General features: G+C 39.4%; 1 protein-coding gene across 1 annotated transcript; it reads left to right on the top strand.

Annotated features, from left to right (window-relative positions):
* Nucleotides 1–521: 521 nt before the first annotated feature.
* Nucleotides 522–18,717, top strand: LETMD1 (LETM1 domain containing 1). Its single transcript, XM_070937905.1, has 9 exons — nt 522–687; nt 3,423–3,574; nt 5,049–5,164; nt 8,487–8,569; nt 9,859–10,045; nt 11,274–11,375; nt 13,857–14,009; nt 14,886–14,982; nt 18,393–18,717. The coding sequence occupies exons 1-9, from the start codon at nt 533–535 to the stop codon at nt 18,446–18,448; spliced, it is 1,101 nt and encodes a 366-aa protein (XP_070794006.1). The 5' UTR covers nt 522–532; the 3' UTR covers nt 18,449–18,717.
* Nucleotides 18,718–19,574: the final 857 nt, after the last annotated feature.

The following is a 19,574-nucleotide window of genomic DNA, read 5'->3' as shown; positions in this document are numbered from 1 at the left end:
GAGAGAAAGAAAGAAAGAAAGAAAGAAGGAAAAGAAAGAAAGGAAGGAAGGAAGAGAGAGAGAGAAAGAAAGAAAGAAAGAAAGAAAGAAAGAAAGAAAAAGACAAGGAGAAAGAAGGAGAGGAGAAAGAGAAGAGAGAGAGAGGAGAGAGAGAGAAAGAAAGAAAGAGAAAGGAAAGAAGGAAGGAAGGAAGGAAAGAAAGAAAGAAAAAGGCAAGGAGAAAGAAGGAGAGAAGGAAAAAGAGAAGAGAGAGAGAGGAGAGAGAGAGAGAGAAAGAGGAAGGAAGGAAGAGAAAGAAAGAAAGAAAGAAAGAAAGAAAGAAAGAAAGAAAGAAAGAAAGAAAGAAAAAGTAAGTAAGTCCTGGTTGCTCCTTGGCGACATGTGTTCATGATGCCGAGGGGGCACATGGTTACTTTCTCTTTCCGTAGCCGCTTCTTCCGCCCGTAGTTGTCACGTGAGGTACCCGGGCAGCTGAGCGCAGCCGCCCCGGAAGACCTGGAGGGGGGGGGCTCTTTCGCCTCTTTCGGCGGGCATGGCGCTGCTTCTCCTGCTGCTATCCGGCCGGCGTTGTTGCTGCCGCCCTGGCGGCTGCGGCTTGCGTTTAGGACTTCGCCGACCTCCAGTACCCATTGCTTCCCTTCACCGGGCTTTACGCCCGCCAGAGCCTCCCCCGTGGCCGGTCCTAAGGTGAGAATCTGGGCAGGGAGGCACGCCGGCTTCTGCTACCGGAGAGAGAGAGGGAGAGAGAGGCATGGCGGCAGCCGCCGTTTGCATCCCCTTCCTTATGTCTCTTCCCGGACTTCCATGCACGGGGTGGTGGTGGTGGTGGGAAGCTGCGTGCCCGGCCCCTTCGTGCTGGAGGCGAGGGAAGATAATAGCACTTTGAGTGCCCCCTTGCAAAAGTAACCAGATTAAGTTCTCAGCCAGAGACGGTGGGTGCAAATGGTTCTGCTCCGTATCGCTTAATCTCCACCGACAGAAATTCTGCCCCGATTATCCTTTAAGGGTTGCAAGGAAGAAGGCGGAGGCTTAGAGGAGGAGGGCAAGCGAGGGTGATCCTATGAAGAGGGAGAGCTGCTGTGCCATGTGCAGCCTAGAGAGAAGATGGCTAAGGCGGCAGTCCATCGCATCCTTGGGATGTCTGAGCGGGAGGTCTCGGTGACTTTGTTTTCTTCGGCTCCGAAGTACAGGTAGTCCTCAACTTGCAACAGTTCGTTTAGTGACCGTTCAAAGTTAGAACGTGCCCTGAGAAAAAGTGACTTACGGCCGTTTTTCACAGTTACCACCTTTGCAGCATCCTCGATCATCACGTGATCAAAGTTCAGAGGCTTGGCAACGGGCTTGTATTTATGGCCGTTGCCGTGTCCCAGCATGGTCATGTGATCTCCTTTTGTGACCTCCTGACGAGCAAAGTCAAGGGGGAAGCCAGATTCACTTAACAACCAGGTTATCAACTGATCAACTGCAGTGACTCGCTTAAGCAGTTGTGGCAAGAAAGATCGTAAAAATGGGGCAAACCTCACTTAGCAGATGTCTCGCTTAGCAACAGAAATTTTGGGCTCAACTGTGATCGTAAGTCGAGGACTACTTATACAACATACAGAATTAAAGGGGTTAAGTTAGAGGACGGGAGATGCTGCTTGAACGTTAGAACAACATTCTGAGGATAATTCAGGGGTGAAATCCAGCAGGTTCTGACAGGTTCTGGAGAACCGGTAGCGGAAATTTTGAGTAGTTCGGAGAACCAGCAAATACCACCTCTGGTTGGCTCCAGAGTGGGGTGGGAATAGAGATTTTGCAGTATCCTTCCCCTGTCACGCCCACCAAGCCACGCCCACAGAACCAGTAGTAAAAAAAATTGAGTTTCACCATTGGGATAATTACTATCCAACAGGGGAACCAATTCTTAGAGGGCAGGTGGGCTCCGTTTTGCTGGATGTGTTCAAAACAAAGGCTACACAGCTTGGGTAGTTTCCGAAATAGTTTGCTTGTTTCCTAGGACTGAGGGACCGTGATTGCCCAAGGTCCCCCAGCTGGCTTTGTGCCTAGGCAGAATTAAAACTCAGTCTTCCCATCTATAGCCTGATGCCTTAATCGTTATACATCAAGCTGGTTCTTAGGCAGCTATTTTGGGATATTTTAATTTGGAGTTCTCCAGTCAGCACCGGGTTGAGGGTCAGTGACCTAAACAGCCCCTTTCAAGTCTTGGATTCTATGAATATGCTGTGAGATAATGGTAGATGTAGTTCAGTCCACCTGGAAGACAAATGGTAAAGGAAAGATGTTTGAACTGTATGAACTCAAACAGTCCGAAGTAAATACACTCTGGGTGGGTTATACATTTTGTTATGTCATGTTTTCTTTAACACTTGTTTATTGAATATATTGCAATGACTGGATTTTTACAACATGCTATTTTCAAACCAAGCCAAGTAAACACACACTCTCTGCCTTCCACTTTAGAACATTATTTCTTTAGTAGCGATTAACCAAAAATAAGGCTTTATTTGGGGATTTTTTCAGATGGAGAGAATGTCATTTTTGAATGCTTCATTTCACTGATGTGATTATTGCCAGCAAAAGGAAAACACTTCTAAAACTGAAATATTACTTATAACTAAGGATATTCTCACATTTGTTTTGTGATAACATGATAAGTTTTCTATGTTCAGAGATTTAAGGCAAAAGAAGATGGTGTTTTAAATTTGCCTCATGAGTTAGCAGTCTAAAGTGGTGCATTTCGTGTCATTTTGCACAGTCTATAAAACATGAACATATATTTACAGTTTGGCTTTGGAAAGAATACTTGATCTCTTACTTGGAAGAAAATCTGTTCCTCCTGCCAAGATTGCTTTAAATCCAAAATGTCTGTCTTGTTTCAAGGTTAGCGGAAGGTAGAATGATTACCATTGATTCTCTCATTATCCTAGCACTTGTCACAACATTTTTCAAAAAAGGAGGTTTACCACACTAGCTGATGAAAGTAAAATTAATTTACAATTTTTTTTTTAGCTGGGTGTGGTTTATAATGATTTTTTAAAATAAATTGGATGTTTTCCTGATAGCAATATATTAAAACCATATTAAATGAATCACAGCATCTGATTAACAAGATACACATTTTGCATTTTTGTTGAGCATAGGTCTTAACCTTTGCAACTAGACTTCAGTGTTATTTTGCTTTATTAATAAAATTAGGAACTTGACTTATGTATAAGTTCTATGAAAATGTGTTCCAACATTTTTTTTTCATTGTGGGCATAAAATACTAATATTAAGCTGTGCTGTTTGAAACATCAGTCAGAGATAGCTGTTCTACATTATTCTGTTATAACTACAATATGAAAGTTGTTTCTGTGTGCGCTAAACAGCATAAAAGAGATACATGACAATACAAGTGCTGAATTTGGATGTCCTTTCAGACTTCCAGTGTGCCATTTTTCTTCAAAAGCAAATTCAAACAAGCTTACCTCTGTTTTGGTTTCAAAAATCAAATACCTGAATCAGAAGTATGAAAGATATTTGGAAAGGAATTTCCCACGTTTCTATCAGCTATATTCAACATTTTTAAAAGGTGGGTTTTCATTTAAAAATATAGTTTATAATTTCAGTGAAAAGGCAACCCAGGAACATATGTCTTAATTTTGGTAGTATGCAAAATGTTTTAAATTGAAATATCCTGTTTCAGGTTTGAAATGAATTGCACCGATGGAAGGGTGTCTAACAGAATTACTTTGAAATGAGATGGGCGGCAAATAAATGTAATAATAAATAAATAAAACAGTTCTTGCTTTTTTGAAGCGTCTCAAAACTTAATCAAAATAACTTTGTGTATGTAAAACAACCGTTTCAAACTGAAAATGGAGTGTTTCTGCATACTATTCTGCACACTAAACTGAAATTTGGGAAACAAGCGCTTATATTAATTATAAATTGATCATATGTGCAGAATTCCAGATAAATATACCCAATTCCAGTATAATGAAAGATTCTCATGCTTGTTCCTCCCCTTCCCAGTTCTTTTAGATTTACAAGGAAAATACTAAAAATGCATCCTTCCAATTTAAGTGGAACAGTTCATTATAAGGTTTCAAGAGTCTTATTTGAAATTACAATTTGATCCTGACATGTTCTCAGGAACATCTTTAAGCTCAGAAGTCTTAGGTAATTGTTGTTTGTTAATTCCTAGAGGAAGAGGGAAATAGAGAAGAAAGAATAAGTGAGCTTAAGGCTTCCCACAGTTCTTTTTAATAAAGAAGTGTTTTCCATTACATCTGAATTAGTCTGGAGTTTGATTTGAGGAGGAAGAGATTAACATATGAACAATATGCTGACATTCTGAATGAAGGTGTGTGTGTGTGTGTAAATTTCTTTTATGAAAGCAGTGGGTTTTGCAGAATGACAAAAAAAGGAAAGAACATGTATAAGAATAGCCAGCATAGCTGAATGTCTCCTTATTTCAGAACAGTTTTCTCTCATTCCTTCTAAGAAAATAGTGATAAATAGTATAAATATAGGATACCTTACAAGAGGGCTGAAGAAGCTTATGCTATGAAGACTATTATCAATGCTACTAGTCTGCGTTTCTATGGCATGCCCTAATACCATTAAATCAGGGGGGAAACACTTATATGACCAAGATTGTTTAGAAATTGAGCAAAGACAGTCAAAGTGGGCCCTGAAATCAATGAACACAAGGAACTGTATGTCTTTGGTGATTCTCAGTCATCCAGGTTATGGTTGTCTCAAAGGTGCTTTTTCAAAAGGCAATTGGACTGTTTTCTTGAGGAAGAAGAAGAAAACATTTTGCTTCTCATCCAAGAAGCTTCCAATTGATGAACCTTCTTGGATGAGAAGCGAAACGTTTTCTTCTTTTTCCTCAAGGAAAAAAAAAACAATCCAGTTGCCTTTTGAAAAAACACCTTTGAGACAAGGAACTGTAACCTAGAAGGGAATGGGTAGTGATATTTTCAGATTAAAATAAATATATGAAATACACAATAAAAAAGTGGAAGTGAAATCTAAAAATACTTATATGTTCTGTTCAGGCTTACAGGTTTTCTTTTCAGAAGCAAAAGAAATAAGAAGAATAAAGGCAGACATGTCAAATAAAAATATCCAGTTCCATCAACTTCCTTACAGAGAAATGGAGAGACTAAGACAGGTTGGTTTATATTCCATGTTTTCTCTTTCCTGTTGACTTTCTGATGCTTAAATTGCACTAGATGTTGGAATTAACAGGTTAATTTTAGGCAGTATCTAGTTCCTGCACTTCAACAACCATCTTTATTCATACACGAGGAATTACCTTACATAGTACATATCTAGTACACTTTTTGCTTCTACGTTCAAGGATTTTAACAAAAATGATCTACTTGAGGTAATGAGAAATATATCTATGCTGGAAACATGTTTGCTTTAGTTTGATATAATGTTGTTTTACAGATGATCCTTTTTTGAAATGATCAGAAATAAGCATTCCCCCCCCCCCCCTTTCTAAGGCTCCATTAATTCAGCAATAATCTGGAGTCTGTCTTGTGATTAGAGAAAAAACAAGCAGCAGATGGGGCTAGAGTTAAAACAAATATAAAGCCATCCATTTTTCTAACAGTTATTTCCTGACACAATCTTACATTTTTCCAAAGCTGGAGAAAAACAATTGACAATTCTTATCAGAGGCCTGGACTGATTTTTGCACAGAATTTTGAAATTAGGGCAAGGAAGTCATGACATACGGCCTCAGGGCTGACCTAGATTCCTGGCATAACCATCAGGCATAAACTGTGACTTAAAACCCACAGTGATTTATGTTCACACAATGCACCAAGTGAAAATCCGACCTACCATATAATCTTGTGTCCTATTCACCATTCAGATCATATATAGTGGAGCAGATCTGTCATAAAACGTGCAACAACATTCCCTCTCCTCCCACCCACCCCCACCCCCCACCCCCACCCAATGGTAACATTATTGTGATCTGGGTGCTTGGCAACCTGTTTTCACTTACATGCAAATGGAGAGGAGTTGAGCTCAGCGGGCAACTCTCTCTCTCCATGATCTTAACAACCCAGGAGTTTGCTTAATGACCATAACTGGGAGTGCTGTGATTGCAGACATTGAGTGAAACAGTCATGTGGGCATCTCAATGTCCTCATCGTTGAACAATCGAGATTCCAGTCCCAATTGTCATGGACTTCCTGTATTGCGTGAATCCAAATAGTTATGGCTTTTTAAATAAATCTTGGTTAAATTAATCATGATTTACAATAATGAGTGAATAATTATGTGCCATGGACAATACTCATATGCAGGAGTCTCTAATAGCTTTCAGATAATTAATAGATAATTTCTGAAAGATATTAGAAAATGAGGCTTGAGAACCTAATGTCCTTTTAATGACTCTGTTCTAGCTATGAGCAAAATGGCCTAATCCTGTGATGGTGAACCTACGGCATGCGTGCCACAGGTGGCCGCAGAGCCCTCTCTGTGGGCACGTGAGCCGTTGCCCCAGCTCAGTTCCACTGTGCATGTGTGCGCGCCTCCCACCAGCCAGCTGATCTTTGGGTCTCTGCCGTGCATGCGTGGGGAGTGAGGCACATGCGGGATATGCACGCGCATGTGTGGGGAAGCATAGGGGGGTCATGCGTGTTGGATGCTTATCCTACGGTTGGGTAGATAATATATAGAAAACTATGTTCTGTAACTTTAACTGCTACAAGATGACTAATTGGCTGTGCTAAGCAGACATAAAAGAAGGCAGGACGTTCAGTCACTTTTGCTCCTGCTCCTGCTATTAGAAGGTTGAACTGCTGAAAGGAACTGTGTCTGTGTTACTGAAGAGAACTGGAATTGTAAGCAAACTATGTTTTTTGTGTTGAACCGTGATTATTTGAAGAAGTGTTATCTTTGTTTTGAGAAGCCAAGTTTGTTTTTACTACAAGTAAAGACTGTTTATTTTCTTACAACGTTCAGAGTCTGTGCGTATCTGTGTGTTTTGCTAAGTGACGTATCTATTCGCTGTCTGGTCCGTTGCACCACTTTGCAGAGGGCAATTTTACCCTCAACAATGCGCGCATTGCATTATGGGTTGTAAGGGCAGGGAGGCTTACTAGGCCCAAAATGGGGTGCAGGGGGGTGCGGCATGCCCCCCCGGCCTGTTTTTGCTCCCAGGAGGCTGCAGGGAGGCCTACTAGGCCTCAAACGGAGTGCAGGGGGAGCGCATGTGCATGGGGAGGATGGGGGGGATCGCGCATGCATGTGCAGGGGGTGGGGCACGCGGGGGAGGTCATGCACACATTGCATTATGGGTGCGGGCAGGCGTGCACGCTTTCAGCACGCAACAGCAAAAAGGTTAGCCATCACTGCCTAATCCCTTCATCTCCCAGTGGTCAAACCTGCAGAAGACCACTGTCTTGCGGTCTCCTTGTGAGGGGCAACCATCCAGAGCATATGTGGGTCATCTCCCATCCTCTCCTTGTCTGGAGACATTCCAAAGAACTGGTCTACTCACCATTCCTTGGTCCGTGCCACAATCATCAACTCTGCTTTCCCAGAGTCGTCTTCAGTTTGCCATACCTCTCTCAGAAGTCCAATCTCAGTCGTTTAATCTTTTCTTTATCCTACTATCGGACTTTCACATTTGTCTATTGCAACCCTAACAACTATGCAGTAGAAATAAATAGTCTCTTTATTTCAGTCATCAATCGGCATAATACAGTATAATATTAAAAAATAAAATGAAAGCCATCCCATTGTGTTAGTAGTGTAACCCGGGGCTCCTCAAAGTGGTCATTATCAACCCCCCAAGAGCTTCTGGGACTGTCCAAAGGGTTGATAAATAGCTGGGGATCAAAAGGAAGTCGGTAAATAGCTGGGGATTAATAGGTGATCAATAAATGATGGAAAGTCAATTTTCTGAGGTCTGTATAGAGTTCCGTGCCATTTCTAGTCCTGAAGGTTATTAAGCTAGTGGTAAGACATTGTTACTTAAGGTTGGATGGTCACTTGCCAATGACAGTCGGCTTGAGTTTTCATATAATAAATGTTTGGGATCAGTGAACAATCTGAAACTTCATCAATCAATGAGCTAACGAGTTTGTGGACCCCTGGCCTATATGCTAAAAGAATTGACTAAAATTTGATCTCTAGCACAAACTATATGACATCATGATATCAAGACTACTAAGGGTATGTTTTGAAAGACAAAAGTGAACATAAGAGAGAGAATTTGGGTAAAATTGTAGAATTTATGAAGTTAAAGTAACTACCATGAAATACAAAAACACTATCACTAAAATCTAGAGGTAAACTAATATCAATATTGTAACTATAGCCACTGTAAGAGTATAAAGTTTGTAAAGGAATTACAATAACTTTAAAAGGCTAAAGAAGCAAAAACTGACCAATTGTAAAACTGGTTTCCTGCATTGTTAAGGGGGTCTCTGGCAATTGACAATAATAGTAACTATGCACTGTTCCTCTAGTTTCGCAGGGATCTTATTAAAGCCATTCCTGTTGGGATTCTCTCTCTTCCACCCTTCGCCAACTATTTAGTTCTTTTGCTTATGTAAGTAGAATTTTGTCTTTATCTAGATCCTTAAGATTTACTGGGATACAGCCTTTTTGCCCTCTCTCCCGTCTTCCGATATAAACTAAATGCTTTAAAATGCTCACCTTTTTTTTTTTAAAGGACAAATTGAAAGATTGCGAAATGTTTAACGGGGAAAAAAAAGTTGTACGGGCAAAAACACTATCTCAGTTGGCATTTCTCCTGCCCTGTTTCTTCATAATAAAAGAAGGAAAAAGAAGCACAAATAGGGTGAATTTGTTCTTACTTTTACCGGCCCAATATGCCTTGGATGGCAAGGCAGCTTGGGCTTGCAAAAACATTGTAGGTTTTCATTTCCGAAAAGAAAACAGGACATGATTAGCTATAGCAGATTTGAACTAAAATATGATTAAAGGCCAATACTGATAAAGCCTGTGATTGCCAGCATAGAATATGGAATATATATATTGCACAAGAACAGAACTGGTGTATTTATTAAACCTTCCTCCCAGGGGCGGGTTTCAAAACCTGTTACTACTGGTTGGCGCGTGGGCGCTCAACATTTCTGTGCTTGTGCAGAAGCGGATGGGCGGAGCCTCCTGCCACCGCTGCTACCGGTTCGCCCAACCCGGGGCAAATCGGTAGCAAGCCACCACTGCTTCCACCCACTTTTCATGAGTGCAAGATGGCTTACAAAAAAATATTAAAAGAAATACATTGGAAAACAAAGAAGTAATAAAACCGCAAAGAAGAACAAGAGACAAATAAGAATCACATTTACTATTAATGGAATCATCAAGGTAAATCTGGCCTGGCACCTAAATTATGGCATCTGGGAAGAGAATTCCAAAGACTGGAATTTTCCAAGACTGAGGAAAGTTGTATGTATTTGCAGGTCAGATACTATTTGATAGAAGAAATTTTATTGGATATATTGACAACATAAGATATCATGTTTCTTTTTCTTAAGTACATTTTCAGCAGTCCTATGAAGATAACTTAAAACTTGGCTTTTAACAAGACCTGGCTAAATTTCCAAAAGAAGAGTTCCATAGGAATTCAGGATGTCAGCGCCATGGTTACACTTGCCAGACTGCTGTTTTCTTCTTCCCTTAGTGGAAATTATCTTAAGTAAAAGCTTTCACTGTGGGTGGAAGCTGTAAAATCCATTTCCTGTTGCAACATTTAGGTTTCCTTGGCCTAAATTTGATTGTAAACGTATAATACACGTATTCCTAAATTTGTATTTGTTAGTTGTCTTGGTTTAGAAATAAGTCACTTCTTCCAAACAATTTCTCCTTCCCAAGGTATTTATTCCCAAGACAGCTCTTAATACGCCACTTCTGGACTCCTGAACAACAAGCTGAGTTTCTGAACACTTACCACAATATGAGGAGGGAGGCATATACTGAAGTGATTGATGGTCTAACACATCTGTCTCACTTCCCAGATGATCCTCAGCTTCGCCAGCGGATGCTATACCTCTGCGAAAAGGTACTTCTTTCTTCATTGACAAAGAAGCAATCCTGGATATTTTAAAGTGTTATTCTTAAAAAAAAACACGACTTTTTCTTTTTTGTGAACTGCCTTTTAAAAGAAGTTTAACTTTTAATTCTTTTTCTTGACATAACATAGTTCACATACACTAAGCCATTCTTTGATTAATTATGTTTTACTAAATTACTATATTTTATAGTGCAATGCAGGTAGTCCTTGACTTACCGCCACAATTGAGCTGAAAATTTCCCTTGCTAAGTGAGGCTGTTAAGTGAGTTTTGTCCCAGTCTACTACCATTTTGCCACAGTTGTTAAGTGAATCACTACAGTTGTTAAGAGAACCTGGCTTCTCCATTGATTTTGTTTGTCAGAAGCCGGCTGAGGTTACAGTGGTGAACACATGACTCCCAGACAGGGCGACTCTCATAAAATACATTCCAGTTGCCAAGTGCCCGGATTTTGATCATGTGACTGTAGGGATTCTGCAATGGTTGTAAGTGTGAAAACCGGTCATTTGTTTCAATGCCACTGTAACTTAAAATGGTCACTAAACAATTGTAAGTTGAGGACTACTTACTGTACACTCTTGCAATAATTGGGTAAAGAAATTGTGCTAAATTAGGAACATGTAGACCACATCTTATGCAATATGTGAACAAAACCAGAGAATCAATGCCCGGCATCTTTTCTAAAATATAATGAAGTGAATTATATTTCACTTCATTATAATTATAATTAGAAGTGAAACACTTCTAGAAGTTGCTGTTATATATGATACATTTTTCCATTAATATGCATGCAGGCGAGTCTATGGTCAAGTGCATAGACCATCCTATATACTTCATCTCCTGTAGGCAAAAGTGTAAGAATGTTTCAGTTATTTAGTGGTTTGACACTGTTGAAAAGACACTGTGCAGATGCACTCATAATGCTTTATAAAATAATGTCTGCATATATTATAGTGGAAAGAAACAAATAAGCAAATTCTTATTTGCATGTAGCCTTACATACCACAATTGTAGGGAGATACCAGTTGACTGTTTTGGCAAGGTGTTGGGAAGAGTTTAATATTCACATTTTCTGATGCAATAAGGTAAAATTGGCATATAGTAAAGCCTGGTGGGTGGCTGTATTAAACACTTGTGGTAGTTGGCTTAGTTGTGCACGGGATCAGGTCCTACTTTATACTTGGGAAAAATTGCTTTTCTGTTTCTTAATCTTCAAGGTTCAGAAAGGATTTCATCCAGATGTAACGGAGCTTAAAGCTGTGAGGAGTTTATTTGTGGGGCATCCCTTTGGTATCCAACAGCTCACGGTTCAGCATGTGGTAGGTGCCTTTTAAGGAATAAAATTGGCTTTAATCAAAGAAAAGAATACATCTAACTTTGTTTGTACTTGGAAACAGTTTCTAAATTTTGTGCTTGAGACAGGAAAAAAATGAAACTTTGACTTTGGAATTTGCTAATTAAATAAATTTCTTGGGTTTTTTTCCCCAAGTTTTTTATTTTATTTTACATATACATATCAATGCGTGAACAGTGTGGCACCTGGGTGTCATACATTTTAATACAGATAAAACTAATAATATTAATCATAGTTGTTACATTCATCCAGCTTATGTATTTCTAATAATAATACACATTTATATTGTTATAATCTTTCATTATTAAATTATTCCATGTTTCAATATATTGTTCTAATGCCAATCACCATATTGTTTAAACATACATAATAATACTCCCATTCAATTTCTAAACTTCCCTCTTGTTACTGCTTTTATTTTATTATGTAAAAATTTGTATACTAATATTCCCCCTTTCTCTTATTTCTGTCTCTATTCTGACTTTTAATCATGTCACCCTTATATTAAATGATGTTTTCTTTCTATCCAACATCTCTCGCCCACTTTGGTGCTTTGAATTCTGTTCATTTTTAATTTACCTGCCATATTTCATTCTTTGCATCTATTTGTATTATGATACAATTATTCATTATTTCATTATTCAATATTTCAATACACAGTTCTAATACCAATCACAATATTATTTAACCATACAAGATTATTCTAATCATATTCTTTACAATCATCAAATTTATATGATTCTGATAGTAATACACGTTTATATTAAGGTATGTTCTTTCATTATTTATTTGCTCAGTTTCAATATATTCCAGTGCCAATCACAATTTTAAACGTATTTAATAATACCATCATTCAATCTCTAGTTTTCCCATTTTATTATTGCTTTTGTTTCATTATATAAAGGTATATATATATATATGTTTTCATAGATTTTCACGGGTACAGGTATGTAAGTCTTGGTGTATTCGGGTCTTTTCCCCATGTAAGATTGAGAGTATCTTGGCGACGTTTCAATGAGGTCTCACTCGTCATCTTCAGGCTGGTGTCTTCGGCTTTGTGCTTGTGCGAGCAAAGTGTGATCGGAGATGCCGTTTCTCTATAAATACTGGTGGGGGAGGTGGGGAGTGCTGGCTTTGTTGTTGTAAGCGGGTTGGTTGGCTGTGTTGTTACATCTTGATTGGTAGATGGAGTTGATGTTTGCAGATTTAGTCGGCTGTTTCGTAACATCCTGTGTGCCAAGGTCCTAGATGTGTGCCCATCAGCCTTTCCCAGGACCGTTACCCAGGTCGTTACAACACAAACAGCTAATGGGCACACATCTAGAACCTCGGGCACACAGGATGTTACGAAACAGCCGACTAATCTGCAAACATCAACTCCATCTACTAATCGAGATGTAACAACACAGCCAACCAACCCGCTTACAACAACAAAGCCAGCATCCACACCTCCCCACCAGTATTTATAGAGCGACGGCATCTCCGATTACACTTTGCTTGCACAAGCACAAAGCTGAAGACACCAGCCTGAAGATGACGAATTGTCGAAACGTCGCCAAGATATTCTCAATCTTACATGGGAAAAGGCCTGAATACACCAAGACTTGTGTGTATATATACAAATGTTCCCCCATTCTCTTATTTCTACCTAACTTCTAATCATGCCACCATTCTAAAAGAGAAGGGAAAGAAAGAAAAAACCCTTTCCTTTCTATCCATCGTCTCTTGCCCGTTCAGTACTTTGATTCTTATTCTTTTTTTGACTTGCCTCCCATATTCCTCTATTGGATCTTTATCTCTATCTGCATCTACATCCTGGCAATTCAGTCTGGGTGTTTCTCCCATCTCTACCCTCTTCCACTGCCTAGCTTTCAAAATATCTGCCCAATATTTGGGGTTCGTGCCGATAGATAAATTTCTTGTTAAAGAAATGGCTAGCAGAGGCTGTAATGCTTTTATTCTACTGCACGGAAAAGAGTTGGAAGTTAATTCTTTTTTTTGGGGGGGAGGGGTTGTTCCTTATCCCCAATTTTCTCTCTCCCTTCTTCCCCTTCCCCATTTTCCTATATTTATTTTCACTTGTATATTTTTATAACTTTAATAAAATTATCATTAAAAAAGGAATGAAACTGGATAACTGCTTAAAAGCCTTCATTGTCCCTGATGAATCTGTTAACTAACATTTCCTCTTTCTGGTCATGTGCTTTGCCTAAAAGGCTTGAAAAACCAAAAAAACCCCAAGTTTCTTCCTACTTACAAATCTTAAGACTCCATATTCAGCAATGGGTTGGATTTAAATCAGGATGCGATTGCATCTGCTATCATTGTTCATCCCTAATGCCTTGTCCACAGGCTAAAATGTTTCAGAAATGGAGATTCACAGTAAAGCATTTTGATCTGAAAGCCCTTGGGCACTTTAATGTTACCTTTGCCTTGTTTTCCTCAGAAAGTTCTCAGTCACGTTTTGTTCCTGACGCCTCGCTTGCCATCTTTCTTCCTGAGAAATCGCTTGAGGAGCCATCTCTCTGAGTTGTATTATCTGGACCAGGCAATGGTGAAACTAGGAGTAAGCCAGCTGACGGATGAAGAAGTGCAAGTGGTAAGAAAAATTCGTATGAGGTGGCCTTGTGGTTGACTGTGGACTAATTATTATTCATCTTCTGCCTTAACCCTCATAAGCGCTGGGCAGTTTACACACAAGTAATAGTCAGAGTTACCAGTCTTAAAACCAATATAGACTTTCTATGACCTATAATGTGATGGCTTATTCAACAAACCAGGTATAAATTAGTTTAGCATATTGTGAGCAAAGTTGGACAATTGTGGGCACTATCTTACCTTGCTTTCAGTTGTACAGGAATGCTGTGGAATGGAGGGGGATGCCTCCCTATCTTCGCAGCTGAGAGGGGATACATTAATGCTCTAGGCCAGTGGTGGTGAACCTTTCAGACACCAAGTGCCCAAACTGGGTGCGTGTGCATGCCCAAACTACAAGGTGGGCGTGCATGCGCAGCAGACCTGAAAAGCAGCTGGCTGGCGGGAGGCGGGACATTCCAACACCGGCAGCTCTGCAAGAGGTGAAATCTTTTTCTTTCGTTGTTTGCAGGGAACTTTCTGTTTCCCTGCAAATGACGGCGAGAAACACGGTGGAGCTGAGCTGGGGTCACGGCGTGCATGCCATCTCTGGCACGCGTGCCATAGGTTCGCCATCACAGCTCTAGGCAAATGGACACATTTAGAGGAATTAGCTCCTTCACCCAATGGCCCTAAACGTATTGATTTTTAGCTCCTGTCAAAAATATCAGTAAAATTCAAAATGCAAAAAGCCATGCTCCAAATATTTGGGGGTGTTTGCAACTGAGAGTTATATGCCTCTTATATGTAACACCAACACAGCTGTTTCTTGGATTCAATGATTCTTTGTGACATGAAGGCATCTCGCTGCATTCCAAGGGGTTCCTCTGATTTTTTGCAGGCATGCTATACCCGTGGCTTGAATTCCGTTCATCTTGATCCAGCTGATAGTAGGCGCTGGTTGAACCAGTGGCTATCACTCTCCTGTTCACTAAGAGGTAAGATTGGCTGAACTATTGGAAGGAGGATTAGTATTATAACTATTCTGGAAAATTTCTCACATCAAAACGCACATCCACTCCTCTCTGCCTAACTAGGTGTCTGTAGAAATAAAACCTAAAAGGGAGCTAACCATAGATAAGCGAAGAATATTAAAGCAGAATCTCTTAATAATTAAAAAAATATTATTGCTGAGTTATTGTGTCACAAACTGTACTTGGTCATAAACCATACCATAGTGACATACCATAGTAGTCCTCAACAATATTTGAGATAGGAATTTCCATCGCTAAGTAATGTCATAAAGCAATGTCATGTGACCACATTACTTAACAAAGGCAATCCCGGTAAGCCTGTTGCCATTGTTAAGCAAGGACCTCCTCACAACTTCATGTGGGTTTCCAGCAACCAGAGTCAATGGGGAAGCGGACAGGAAGTTGCAAGTTCCAGGTAGTTCACAAACAGTTCAGTGGGCAGCTAAGTGGCAGCTGGAGAAGGTTGCGTGGGTGGCAAAAGTGGCTGCTGCTATGGGGAGGAGTGTGCACACGGGTGGCCGGTGCAGTGCCAACCCAGTGTGGTTGGCTACTGCCGAATGGAGGAGACTTACCCTAGCAACTTGCAATCTTCCCTGTTGGCTTCTCCATTAAAGTCAATGGAGTCGCTTGTGGGAAGCCATGGGAAAGGTTGCAAATGATCATGTGACTAGGGGTGCTGCAACTATCATTAACGTGAGACGGGTTGCCAAGCACCAAGTTTATAGTGAGAAAGTACAGAGATGCTGGGACAGCCAAAATAGTGACTGGTCGTAAGCTGACTCATTTCAGCACTTTTGTAACTTTGAATGGTTGCTGAATTAGTGGTTTTTAACCCAGGATTACCTATAGAAAACACTTTAAATAATATTGTATACTACACAACAGAAGAGAATTTCTTTGGGATATTAGCTTGGTACTATCTGGGGTAAAAACCTTAATTTCCTGGAGTTCAAGTCAGGAAAACTTCTTTGCAGTGGTAAACGTCAGGCATTGAACAAGCAACTCCGAAAGAAGTTGGAAGATTGGGGTGGAAAATGGGGATTCTCCTCCAACAATCCCCAATATTTAATTATATAGGTAATGTAGATAGTCCTTGACTTACAACCATAATGAAGCCCACAACTTCTGTTGCTAAGCAAGAAAGTTTAATTGTGCCCCGTTTCATTACTTTTTTGCCATAGTTGCTAAGCGAATCATGCTGTCATTAAGTGAATCTGGCTTCCCCATTGACTTTGCTTGTCAGAAGCCAGCTGGGACGGTTACAAATGATCACATGACCCCAGGTCAGTGCAACTGTCAAGCACAGTTGTCAAACACTTGAATTTTGATCAAGTGGCCGTGGGGATGCTACGGCAGTCATGTGAGAACTGCTCATAAATCACTTTTTCAGTGCCGTTGTAACCTCAAATCCTAACTGAATGAATGACTGTAAGTTTGAGGACTACTTGCATTCATATATATTGTCAGCTGAGTTCTTGGAATGCTTTATCTCATCTCTAACTGTTTCAATTTTGTGTATATAATAATTTAGGATGGATCATTGTAACATTTAGCTCTGGCTAAGTGATGTCCTGCACTTTTGAGTGCTCTCGCTGCTTTAATTTAATAAATGACACAAAATGAAAATCTGAGTTTCCATTTTTAATAAAATGTTAAGGCTTTTGGCCAGATGAAAGTCTTCAAAGATCAAAATCCCAAGCAAAGAACCCAATTAAGTAGAGCTGAGCTTATTTCAGGGTCTTTTATGCCCTCCTTTCTCATTAATATGTTCTCTGATCATTTTTAATTCTCCATGTTTTATTTAAACTTATAATTGCGATTTTTAAAAAAGGGAACTCAATACATGTTAAGTTTTTGTGTGTGTGATACTTCATGTGGCAATGCAAACTCAAAGAGATGAATTCCAGTCATTTACAATTTTAAGGTTATTAAAGGGGAGGAATATACAAAACAAAAAATAAAGGTTGGCTGAAAAATACACAACTAATACTTCTGTAGGCTTAGTTATGCAGAGGATTGAAACGTATCACATTTTATTTCTTGACATACACACTCCACAGCTACCCTGGGGCAACATCGGCCATTTCTCTGTGTAACGAGTATCAAATTGTGGTGGGAATTTGTCGTGTCAGAAGCTGTGATGCTGCTACAGAAAGTTAACAGAAACAAGCAGACAGATGCATTGCAAGGAGGGGCCACAGAGAAGATGGTTATAAATAGAAAAATGCTTAGACTGCAATACCAGGAAAGATTAGTAAAACTAATGAAGTTCTTAGCTATAAAAACATAGCAAAAATAAAATTTGTGTTTAACCTTCTGAACTGAAATAATTTATTTTTAAAGGTAAGTCTTGCTGATCTTTCAGAAGGGATTGAGAATTGTCTCCTTCCTATTTCTATATGTCAGAAAAAGCTCTTTGCAATTCAAAGTTAGTGTTAAAATGTTTGTGAATATAATCCAGTGAAATAGAAAGCTATTATCTTTTCAGACTCTGAGACTTCACTCTTGGCACACGCGATGGTCTTACTTTCTATCAACTTCACTCGTTCCTCTAAGAGCTAACCGGAAACAGCCCCTTCTGGATTATTGAATATATACTGTATATTGACTGAAGAGTGAACCAGAAAGGGGAATACATTTTCTTTTCATTGACTCAGAAAAAAGAAGGGGGTGGGTGGGTGGGTGGGTTGGGAGGCAAGAATCCAGCAGAAGAAACTTCAGTGAATTTGTTAGTGTAGAGTTGGCACTAGAAGAAACATTGCAATACGAATAGAAATTTCCCCACTGGCTGTTTTGAGTGAAGACAATTGCTAAGATAGCACAACAAAATACCTCTGCTGTATATTTCACTAACTTTGCAATTTAAGCCTAGTTCAGTTATGACCTCACAGACCCCTTTCTTAGATTGTCAGAGTATAATGTATGTCTGTTCAGACTTGTCAGTCCAAAGTCTTGCTAATAATGCTTGAGGCAAAATCTTCGGTTGGAAAGACACTCTACTGCCTCAAACGGCTACAATGAAGTTTGTTTCATAATGGCCAGGAAGTGGTGCAAAGAGATATATACATATATATATATATATGTTTGTTTTGCCAAATACACAGAGTCACCTACCACTTTCTGTGATTTCAGTCTTGCCAGCTAAGGGGCGGGGGGGGGGGGGGCGGAGGGAGGGAGGGAGGGAGATCCACATGTCTTAATGTTTGTTTGTTTCTTCCATCCCTTTTGTCTTGAAATGTTCCAGGGACACTATTTCTCTCTCCAGCTGCAATTGTTAGAGGGACTAGGATGGAAATGTTAGGTCAGTATTGAAGCTAAAGCCTCTCTCTATCTAGGTGTATTATAATTAACACACACACACACATATTTTGCAGGACTTAATGGTAAAGACCCAAGCCAGCAAAAGACTGGGAAGGCACAGCTGAGATAGCACTGGTCATTCCTATCAAAAGGGAAGACTCAATCTTGGTCTCTCAGGAGCCATAAGATTTGCAGGTTTTTTTATTATTATTATGAAGTGTAGCAGACTTGAAAAATCATTTAGAGGTGGGGGGGGGAGAAAGAGGTGGATTAAAAAAAAAAAGACTGCATGTAGTATACCAGAATCTGGAATTCTGGATGGCATGTGTAAATTGAGGAAGTCTGTATTTGAGCTAATCATAAAATGTGTGAGAAATGTATATATTATATGTATTTTACTTGAAAGATAAATGTTTACCATTAAAAGATGGCTAACATTAAAAAAAATGCATCGATCTTTTAATTGTGGAGTTCTGAAGTCATTCTGTTAATATATCACTATTGTGACTCCCCTTGAGTATCTGAGCTTGAGTCATAAATTACTGGAAACACTCAAACTATGAATAGTTGTTTTCCCCTATAAAATAACTAGTGACTACTAAGTTCATGACCCAAGTCTTTGTTGTGTGCACTTCAGTCCAAGTAATATGATCAGTCTTTTTGAAATAACATCTATGCAAGGGAATAAAAACCTTGGATGTGATGCGTGAAAAGATTTTTCCATAAGGTTTCACTATGAGATAAATTGATAACTTGTCACAAATCAAAATTAAGCCAAACTGCAAAAACTACCTTGAAAGGTGATATCTACTATGATCCAATGCAGAATCTCTCCATTATGATGAAACATTGTACATACTTTGATACTGTTTAGTTCCTTTAGACAAAGGATTGTTTCACAAATGCAGACTCTGCAAGTATTAATCATATGTTGCACTTTGGTTAAAAGCAGCTGTGAAAAATACCAGAAAATGTGCATGCACACTGGTCTGTAACTGAATAGAAGGCGGCTACAATTTTGAGAACAAAATTCGCTTCATGTAAGTTTACGCATTTATTTGCTTTTACACTTAAATATCCTCTTTAAATACAGCATTATCACAATGAAAAGAACATAAAGGCAAAACAAAATGTAAAGGACCTGACAAGCTTTGGATTCACATTGAAAATGCCACCTGTGTATTTCCTGCAGGAAAGCAGAGTTATGAAGTTATCAGTTGCAAGTGACAAAAGAGGACAGGGCTAATACCAATTAT

This window comes from Pituophis catenifer, unplaced genomic scaffold (genome assembly GCF_029215685.1).
Source record: "Pituophis catenifer annectens isolate HBS135680 unplaced genomic scaffold, rPitCat1.0.hap2 SCAF_2, whole genome shotgun sequence".
In the NCBI taxonomy this organism is placed as follows: Eukaryota; Metazoa; Chordata; class Lepidosauria; order Squamata; family Colubridae; genus Pituophis; species Pituophis catenifer.
This window is presented reverse-complemented; position numbering and strand designations above follow the sequence as displayed.

Coding starts and splice junctions, on each gene's coding strand:
- LETMD1 (XM_070937905.1), top strand. CDS start 533: ATGGCGCTGCTTCTCCTGCTGCTATCCGGCCGGCGTTGTTGCTGCCGC. Junction 10,046..11,273: donor TGCTATACCTCTGCGAAAAG/GTACTTCTTTCT, acceptor TTAATCTTCAAG/GTTCAGAAAGGATTTCATCC. Junction 14,010..14,885: donor CGGATGAAGAAGTGCAAGTG/GTAAGAAAAATT, acceptor GATTTTTTGCAG/GCATGCTATACCCGTGGCTT.